Source organism: Beta vulgaris, chromosome 1 (assembly GCF_026745355.1).
Source record: "Beta vulgaris subsp. vulgaris cultivar EL10 chromosome 1, EL10.2, whole genome shotgun sequence".
NCBI lineage: Eukaryota > Viridiplantae > Streptophyta > Magnoliopsida > Caryophyllales > Amaranthaceae > Beta > Beta vulgaris.
In genome coordinates, this window is record NC_079202.1 from 7045867 (window position 1) to 7056128 (window position 10262).

General features: G+C 35.8%; 1 protein-coding gene across 4 annotated transcripts; it reads left to right on the forward strand.

The window, feature by feature from the left end:
• The first annotated feature begins 3941 nt into the window (after positions 1-3941).
• LOC104905134 (E3 ubiquitin-protein ligase CIP8) lies at positions 3942-8077 on the forward strand. Of its 4 annotated transcripts, XR_007275503.2 has the most exons (3): positions 3943-5280; positions 7193-7320; positions 7614-8077. XR_007275503.2 is itself a non-coding variant. In XM_048646853.2 (2 exons), exon 1 carries the CDS (start codon positions 4131-4133, stop codon positions 5244-5246), a length of 1116 nt encoding a protein of 371 aa, XP_048502810.1. In that variant the 5' UTR covers positions 3942-4130; the 3' UTR covers positions 5247-5280; positions 7614-8077. The 4 variants fall into 4 exon arrangements, 3 of the variants coding, with proteins under 3 accessions (XP_048502810.1, XP_048502806.1, XP_010691885.1); XM_048646853.2 differs by lacking the exon at positions 7193-7320 and having other exon boundaries at positions 3942-5280; XM_048646849.2 differs by lacking the exon at positions 7614-8077 and having other exon boundaries at positions 3942-5280; positions 7083-7612.
• Positions 8078-10262: the final 2185 nt, after the last annotated feature.

The window sequence follows — 10262 nt, forward strand, 5'->3', positions numbered from 1 at the left end:
AGTTATGGGACGAGTTGTCTATACTGAAATAGGAAATACGGTCATGACTCCGTAATCCAAAATGACCTGCGATATCGAGGAACCTTTAACTAAGAGGAAAGGTGATCAATCCAATCCTAGGAAAACCCAGGCACACTCACCATGCATCCCAACCCTTAGTGTCCAACTCTAGACGTGCACCAGTCTAAAGTCTATAACCTATTCTCGTTTCACTTTACGTTGCATACATTTTAATACTTGTGTTGACACCAACCAAGCACATAACACATAACTAATAATCACATAATCATCACAGAAATCCTTTTTATCTTAGAATTAACAAGTGTTCACAACTTATCAATCAAGACTCCTTTAACTTCTTTTTATACTTTACTAACTTGCCTGTTGAACCTAGCCAACAGTAAACTGTACCTTTATATAGGTATAACTCATACTTACCAAATAAGATCCACGGTTCTTATAAGATAAATAAATAATACTCAAGAATCATGTAACACATGATTCAATCTTACTTACATTAATTCACTCACGAATTAATACTAAACTGACTTATCTGCTTGCATCAAACTTCCATACAAACATTATACTCATAAATATCACTAGTTTACATGTAGCACACAGGCAAATAACATGTAAAACAATTCCAGTAAATCATATATATGAACAACAAAGTCCTATACATGATACTAATAAATAAAACATCCTTAAGCATGTTTCTAAATCATATAGCACGTAGACTATGTACGTACCTTGTATAAACGAATCTGTAGGCCACTTTTAGCTCTAAAAGTCTCCTACTACGAATTCTCCGCCTAGAAAATAAAAATAAAACTTCAAATAAAATTTACAGCAACTTTAAAAACGACCCAAACCCTTAAACGTGTTTTAAAATCGTTTTTACGTATCAAACTTTCGTTATTTTTAATCCCTAGTATAGTACAACTATTCTAGTGATTAAAAATCATTTAAAACCCTTAAAATACTATTTTCTGAAATTACAGCACTTATAAAATTTATAAATCTTCTGAAAATATATTTAATACTATAAAATTATATCTAACCAAATCTCATGATTTATATTTTATAAATATAGTTTCTAGTGATTAAAAACCCTAAAAACTATATCTTTCATAATAAAAACTGAAAATAACTTAAATATAATAAATCTGAAATTTATATTTTATTACATATATGACAGCCGAAATATATATTGCATATAAAACAATAATTTAAATCATAACATGCTAATAAATAAAAAATAATATAAAAACTAATACTTTAATGGAATCTTAGAGAAGAAGAAAAGAAAAACAACCACAACAAGGAGGAAAGGAAGGAGCCGGCGGTGATACACAGCAAAGGGCCGCGGCAGTGGTTTCTTGGCTCAATCAAGGTTTGTGACGTTTCTTGTTCAACAAGAAACGTTACTTGCGAAGAAAGAAATCTTTTGAGAGAAAAACGAAGATGCGCACAAGGAGAAGAGAGAGAGAGAAGGCGCGGATGAGAGGAGAAAAGAAAGTCACGTGGAAAGAGGAGAGAGAAATAAAGTGTTAGGGTAAAATTTGGGTTTTTAGGATATTTAAATAGAGGCTTTTCCTTTTGGGCTTAGAAAAAGAGATTTTGATAATTAAAACTTTGATGACTAATAAGATGGGCTCATTAGGACTTTAGTCATCAAATAATCCTTTCCCTTTTATCACTTTTGGGCTTTCGATTCCATTAAACTTTCTTTTCAAATATGCTTTTAATAATTGAAACTCTTATTAAACATGCTTAATTAAAACATTACAAATTTTATTAAGCTATGAAAAATATTTTTAGTTGACTTTTAAAATAGTCAACCCTTTTTAAAAGTCAAATAATTTTCCAAACTCATTTGGATTTAAATATAACTACATAAATACTTTAATATATTTATGAAAATCCTTTAAAATTGTGGGGGATTACAACTTAGGTCTAAATGAAAGTAACTTAGGTCTAAATGAAAGTAAGTTAGGTCTAAATGAAAGTAACTTGGATTCTTAATTCTAGTAGGGCTAATGAGGTTGATAATTGGGCTTCGAATAAGAGCTTTGTTGCTGCTCAAGTAAGAGAGAGAAGAATGGGCTTTACCTGTTGCTGCTCCAGTAACTTGGTCCAGGAAGAGAGATGATAGAAGTGGTAATGGTGTTGAGGGTGATACATGGGAAAAGAGAGAGAGTAATGGGAATGGAAGTGGAAGGCCGAGGCCGCTCCAGTAAGAGAGAGAAGAATGGGCTTTACCTGTTGCTGCTCCAGTAACTTGGTCCAGGAAGAGAGATGATAGAAGTGGTAATGGTGTTGAGGGTGATACATGGGGAAAGAGAGAGAGTAATGTGAATGGAAGTGGAAGGCCGAGGTTGAATTTGCAGCCTAGGACTTTACCTGTTGTGAGTGGTAATAATGGAGGGGAGAGTAATGCTACTGAAGGGAAGTCCAAAAGGGTGAATCCATTCGGCGAGGCGAGGCCTACAAAGACAAGGCAATAGTCGACATTGTTGATGTCGGCGAAGAGAGCTTGCCGTCCGACGGAAAGTATTGGGTCAGACGGTCTGACCCAATACTTTCTATATAATATATTTTTTGAATGATATAGTGAGTTTATGAATGATATAGTGAATCACTATATTGTTTAGAAATGCTATATTTTCACTTATTTGAATTTATCTTATTTTATATTATTTGAACTTATTTTATTTGATCTTATCTGAACTTATCTTATTTGAACTTTTTTTTCTTTTTTTGAAATAAGTTAAAATAAGTTGAAGATAAAATAATCTTAGATTAAGCTCAAATTAAATGTATATAGATAAGGTACATGATCCAATCATTATTACTTAGAAATAGAATTGCCTTGAATTAAATTACATTTTGCATTATACACTTTAATTAAAAAGATGTTTATAAAACATGTTACAAAAAGGGATTTGCTAGAATATTTAGAGTATTATCTCTAATAACGCATAGTTTAAGATTCAAAGTGATCAAACAAAGAAAAACACAAAGAAGGTAGGAGTACTAATTTAGAATGAATGAAAATAAAATAATAAAACTTATATGGACATGGTGCACACTAATTTAGTATGCACCGGATTGGTAATTGAATTAATTTCATATAATAAGTTTTATAGAGATATAATGAACTTATATGCAATATAGTGGAGAATTCAATTATAATGTTTTAACATTCAGGAAGATATAAGTTGTCTAGTATATATAGTAACACGTGATTTAACATATAGAAAGATGTAGTTCTTTTTCATGATATAGTGAGTGTCTGATGATATAGTGAGTGTCTGCATGATGTAGTGAGTTTTTAAGTGATATAGTAGATTGTTAAAAAAAAAAATAATTTCTACATGATATACTATATTTTTAAATGATTTAATAGATTTTTGAATGATATAGTGGATCACTTGATTGTTTAGAAATGTAGTTTCCGCATAATATGATATGTTTTTTTCGAATGATATAGTGAATTTTCGTATGATATAGTGGATATCTACATGATATAATGGTTTTTGAATAATATAGTTAATTGTTCATAAATAATACGTGCTCTTGAAGTGCTACACGCTAATGTTTACGTGAACTGAGTCCACACAAATCTGATTGAAAATAAACAATGTTGGATTTTTTTTAAGGTAATGAGAATTCTCTTGTAAAGTAGGGGGAAAATCGAGAATTCTTCTCTCAAGAGGTGAGAATCAAATTTTCTATCATAAAAGTGAAAGGACGGTCTTACAACCACTCGACCAACCTTAATCTTCAAACAGTGTTGGAACTTGGAACTAATCTCAAACAAAAGTAGAGTATTAAAAAGTGCCATAACCTTTAAGCGGTAAAGCCCATAATGGAGTTAATACTAATATTCAGTCCCTTTCAAATTATCCAACGCCTGGAATTACGAGTCCACAAATTTCCACACAAACTGCGAAACAGCCAATACATCTCATATTACCAAAATCCAAAAAAAAAAACAGACAAAGAAATATATTTGTGGAGCAAAGTCCAAATCTGTTGTAAAAGTTGTGCAATAACCAAATCTCATCTTCTTTCCCACCACCGTCTTTTCTCTTTCCCCTCTTTCTCTCTCCTCCCCTCTTCATTCCATGGCCGACGACACCATTTCACCGCCGCCGTCGTCTCCACCACCGTCGGCGGCGGTTCAGTACTGGTGCTACCGCTGCGACAAGCGCGTCTCCGTCGAATTTGAACCTGGTCAACCCGACCACGTCATCTGCACCGACTGCAAGTTCGGCTTCGTCGAGTCAATCCCTGCCACGTCATCATCACCTTCTCCTCCGCCGGAAAACATTGAAATCTCCGACGAGCCTTCCTTAGGCAGCCAGTTCTTAATGGTTCTCCGCCTCCTTGCTCAAGTGGCGCGTGAAGAAGACGCGCCACCGCCTCCACCACCACCTCCTCCTCCTCGCCCTCTCAACTCCGCCGATCCTTCTCCGTCCGATGAATCCGACTTCCTCCGCATCGAAATCGACGGCTGGGATGAAGACGACGACGACGGAACCAATCGCAATAATGACGAGGACGATAACGGTAACGGTAACGGTAATAATGAGGATTCCGATGATGATGATGATGTCAGGAGTGTTGAGATCGAAGGACAGTCTGATGAAGATGACGATGATGATGATGAGGAGGAGAGAGAAGAGGATATTCGGCGGCGTCGGAGAGACATTCTTCGTCTTCGTCTCCGAGATTTCGCAAACCGAGCACGAAGCGAAGGAAGAAACAGGATCTTAGATTGGGCAGAGATTCTCATGGGATTAGAGGACAATTCTATCGAATTTCGCTTCGAGTTGCCGGAAACTACTGATCGGTATATCGGAAATCCAGGTGATTATGTCGATGCGGCCGAGTACGAGGCGTTGTTGCAAAACTTGGCGGATGCAGAGGGGAGGAGAGGTGCGCCTCCTGCAGCGAAATTTGCTGTGGAGAGTTTGAAGGTAGTGGAGATCAAGACAGTGGATGAGAGTTATGTGTGTGCTATATGTAAAGATGGAGTTAATGTTGGGGAGTTTGTTAAGGAGATGCCTTGTGGACATGGCTATCATGGTGATTGCATTGTGCCGTGGCTTGCATCCAGGAATTCGTGTCCGGTGTGTCGATTCGAGTTGCCAACTGATGATACTGAGTATGAGGAGGAGAAGAAGAAAAGATGTCCTGGTAGTTCATCAGGGTCTTCTGGTGGAACTACTTCAGTATGAATAAGAGGAAACATATGAGAAAAGAAAGATTGAGGTGAGCTTATTGGAGATTCTTGATTATTTTGTTCTCTCCAATTTATATATATATTCTCAAATGTAGAAGTTCTTGAAGTTGTTTCTGTTTGTATTTGTCTAAATTTGTGTTGGCGCAATTGGATGAAGACGTTTTCTGTTTTGTTTTTTAGAATGTTTGTCAATGTATATAAGTTCTTGTTCTTTTTCTTTGTGATCTTAGTTTTGTGTTCCTTGTATGGTATAACTAACAAAGTGCTAAGGATGTACTTCTCTATAATCAATAAAGAAACTCAATTTGAATCACTAGGTTGCCTGTAATTAATGGGTTGAATTTGCTGCACTCATATCGAAACAGATTTAGTTTGTCGATTCTTGAGTCTAAGCTTGTACTCCCTCTACCCCATATTGGAGCTTGCGGAGTTGGTGAAGAGGAGTTGATGATAAAGTGAATTGGAGTGACTATAGATAGTTGATGAGAGAACAAAGTTGTGTGACTACAACTGTGAATGGTAAGGTGCATACATTTAGGGACATCTTATATGCAAAATGGGACTTGTTGCAATTTGCTTTGCTAGTTAATCACTCAACTGAACTTCTACATGCCTAGAAATTAGTGAACTTTTACACCCAGTCAGCCTGCTACACCCATTCATTAACTAGTAGAAGTTGAACTTGCTTAGTCAATGACTCAAGTTCTTAAAATGATTTATGGTATAATCTCTAAGTACTTTTTGTACTGATTCAGTATATACATATCTCATATGAAGGTTCACCTGTGATTTGCTTGGGTAATAGTGCAACATGCTTTTGATTAGGGTTCTAGGCTTTTCCCTTCTGAATCACCGTAGTCTAGAAAAGTACTGAGAGCGTAGCTATAACTACAGTCAATGCTGGTAAACTAAACAACTTGGACCTGTTGTCACAATACTTACTAAGCACTTGTGTACCGTTTCATGCACTGTACTGCCGCCTGAAGTGCCTGAGTAGTCTTTATTGGAGGTTTTTTTTTTTTAAATATATGTTGTTTAGGAGTTAGGCTCTGAAGCAGTATCATTGGGATATGATCTTAGTTTTCCTTCGATTGATTCTTACAAGAAAAGCTAAGAAAGAAGAGGATGTATAGGATAAGAGAAGAGAAACAAAACGGTAGGGAATATGGAGGCTTTTCCCTTCTGAATCACCGTAGTCTAGAAAAGTACTGAGAGCGTAGCTATAACTACAGTCAATGCTGGTAAACTAAACAACTTGGACCTGTTGTCACAATACTTACTAAGCACTTGTGTACCGTTTCATGCACTGTACTGCCGCCTGAAGTGCCTGAGTAGTCTTTATTGGAGGTTTTTTTTTTTTAAATATATGTTGTTTAGGAGTTAGGCTCTGAAGCAGTATCATTGGGATATGATCTTAGTTTTCCTTCGATTGATTCTTACAAGAAAAGCTAAGAAAGAAGAGGATGTATAGGATAAGAGAAGAGAAACAAAACGGTAGGGAATATGGAGGAAAATATGGCATTCTTTCCTTTACATAAGAAAATATTTTCTATTCATGCAGAATTATTGTCCACCCAGTATAAATGAAATATAGGATAGAATACCACAGATCCAGGAATGTTTTCCTCCCAACCAAACTTTGTCTTAGTAGTTCCCACTTATTGATCATTATTAATCGTATGTGGTTTCTAAATCTACAGAGTTATGGTATGGTGTTTCTGGATGTGATTGTCTTTGGCTCTAAAAGATAATTTCAGTTATTGATTATGATTCAGGACTCTGTTTCTAGAATTGAGTTATCTCAAACATGTTTAGTATTATTGTCATACAGGTGCAGTACTATACTGATGAAATGGGGAATGCAGTCATGTATTTTATGTGCTGTTTACATAACTCACACACTCATAAGCTGCTGAAATTTGATCATATATTTATTTCCAGTTTATACATAGATGTATTGAGTCGGTGAGTTAATCAACAACAGCTTAATAGGAGGTGAACATAATACAGCAAACACCTTTCCATATCGGGTTTCTTCTCTCGACTGGTCCAAGGCTTACTATGGCAAGGTATGCCCCTTGAAATAATTGAGAATGAATAAAGCAGATTAAGAATCAAATTTGGTCATTGGTGTATAATTGATATTGTAACAGGCTTGACACATTTGTTTTGTTTCCCCCCCTCGGCCCCTCCCCCAACCCCAACCCTACCTGCCTCAGTTGGGAGCATCAGATTATAGTCTTTGATGGCACTGCCATGTTGAGGTCTCTTTTTAGCTCTTTGTATATTTCTGTAGTACTCATGTCATCCTTTTCTTTTTTACTGTTATTTGACGATTGAAAGTTCATGAATTCGCATCCAGATGCGTATAAGCTTCAATGTAAGAGGTTGTTGGGAGTGTAGTACTACAGATCTGGAGAATTGTTGCTTGTGCATTACTAGCTATTCTGCAGCACCCAGATCTTGACATTATCAAGTGCAAGTATGGCTAAACTCTTTGTTATCAAACAAGACGGAGCAATGGGGTGTGGAAGTGCAATTACCAAAGTTTTTTACTATTTCTTGTTTGATAACATACTTGTTTACATCATGCAATTGCATTGTGCGTCGCGGCGAACTCCGATTTGATACTTGAGACTTGAGATTGGAGTACAACGGTCCAATCGAGGGTGCTTTTGGTTACATGTAAATTGGGAAACTCTTTTGTTAATTGATTCACCTACACTCTGCATTTTTTCTTTATGATGACATTTTTCACCTACATCTAATAGAAAATCTGTCCCGGAATGGAAATGAAACAGATTTGGAATTAGGGATTATTTATCATATTTTTCCTCTCACCCTACTTCTTTTGTCCTTAAAAGAGTCACATTCTTCATTTTTAGTTAATCGCTAAAAGACTACTTCATTAGCTCATTTTCTTTTCAGATGAGTGATGAAATAGTAGAGCTGATCATTTTGGTCTAGCTCGATTTTGGGCAGAACTTTTTGGTCCGCGGTCTGGCCTGGTGCAGCCTGATTTTTTTTTGCTTTGAGCGGGCTTTGGATTAGTCAAAAATTACTTTTTAGTCTATTTTTGGCTCGGTTCGATTTTGGCTTGAAAAACACACTCATTTTGGCCCGAAATAGCAGGCTTTGGGCACAAAATTTTGCCCTAGCCTGGCTTGACCAATGGGCAATTTTTTTTGGCGTATCCCTGTCCGAATCTGACCCGGCTTATGATCACTTATATGTCAGTCTTCACAGTCTTACTTTTTTCTTTTTCCTATCTCATATCCTAAAGAGCAAACTGCTCCTGTCCTTTGTTAGTTAGGGCCTGTTCTCCCCAGCTTATTTTCAGTTCAGTTCAATTCAGTTCAGATCAGTTCAGTTCAATTCAATTCAATTCAGTTCAGATCAGTTCAGTTCAGTTCAGCTCTTGACAATACTTTTACTCTCACATATCACTATTCATTTCAGTTCAGTTCAATTCAGTTCAGTTCAGTTTAGTTCAATTCAATTCAGTTCAATTCAGATCAGTTCAGATCAGTTCAGTTCAGATTAGTTCAGATCAGTTCAATTCAGTTCAGTTCAGCTGTTTTATGCCGAAGAGAACAGGCCCTTAGTTTACTGGTATCCCTGTTTAGATTTTCATTGGTAGTTTATCTTTTTCTTTATTTCAAATGAGGTTATTCCTTTTTTGTATTACTTATACCACTTACTTTCAAGTTTCAACCTTATAAACCACTTACTAGCTTTTTTAATAATAATTTTCGATATGCTAACATCTATTTCTTTCTTACGATGTACTCAATATTTCATCTTAAGCTTTGAGCCAAAGGGGTAAAATAATAGAATGGGAAGAAAATGCTTGTCAACTCAATGCAACTTCTAATACGTGGAAGAAGGGTTATAGCACAATCTTTTATAGATGAAGAGAGTATAGAATTTTGTACATTTTTTTTATATCGAGAAATTTGCATTACTTAAAAGCACAAGTATAACCTAATGTTGATACACCCTAACAAAAATAAGCAAACAAAAATTAAAGTTAGCTCGACTAGCTCTTACAACTGATTTGAAATAAAACAAACTGAGCATTACAAACCATCATGCTACCTTACTAGTTCGAGGTGCTATGCAGATCATAAGACCGATTTCACTTAGGGAATTTCATACATCTTTTAGTGACTGTCATTTGATTTTGATATACTCCAATTGGGAATCTGTGAATGTTGTGTCTTGATGCACATGATATAGATTATAGAGTTGTTTTATTTGAGAATATAATTGAAGGAGTAACAAGATTGAGCAATTAATTTTGTATTTGGGCCTGACCAACCTTCCCTCTCTTGTTTCCACAAGGAACACTTTCTTCAAATTGTTACATATGTATTGGTTTTTTTTTTGCATCAAATTGTTCGTCACTGAACAAGGGAAGGAGGAAGGAGAGTGGAGCGAAACTAATGCAATCACTAATAAGGAATGTATAATGCAGCAAAGTAGTAACAATGTGATTATACTCAGAATCACGATCCAGACCAAAAAGAGTATACTGAACTAAATCTTGGTTCGACACAGGACACTGAATGGCAGCAAGTGAATCAGCAATAACCTTGATGTCACGTAAATAATCATCTATAGACTGGGAAGCAGTCTTTTTAATACGAGTTAGACGTCCCTTCAATTCCATTGATCTAGCCATACTAGCATGCATAAAACTACTTTGTAAGCGAGTCCAAATTTCCACCAGAAGTAGATAAATCATGCATATCCACAAAAACGTCTCTAGACAATGTGTCAAAAATCCATGATTTAATTTGTTGATCCACACGCAAATATTCATAAAATTGAACATTAGGAATCGTAATGCCACGTTCATCAATAATAGTAGCAGGAGGAATAGAAATAGTGCCTTCAACCATACCAAGCAATTGATGGGAAAGAAGTAAACAAGTAATCTGGGTTTTCCATAACAAATAATCTTTAGGAGAAGAGAGTGTGATAGTTACCAAATTACTTAGATTAGGGG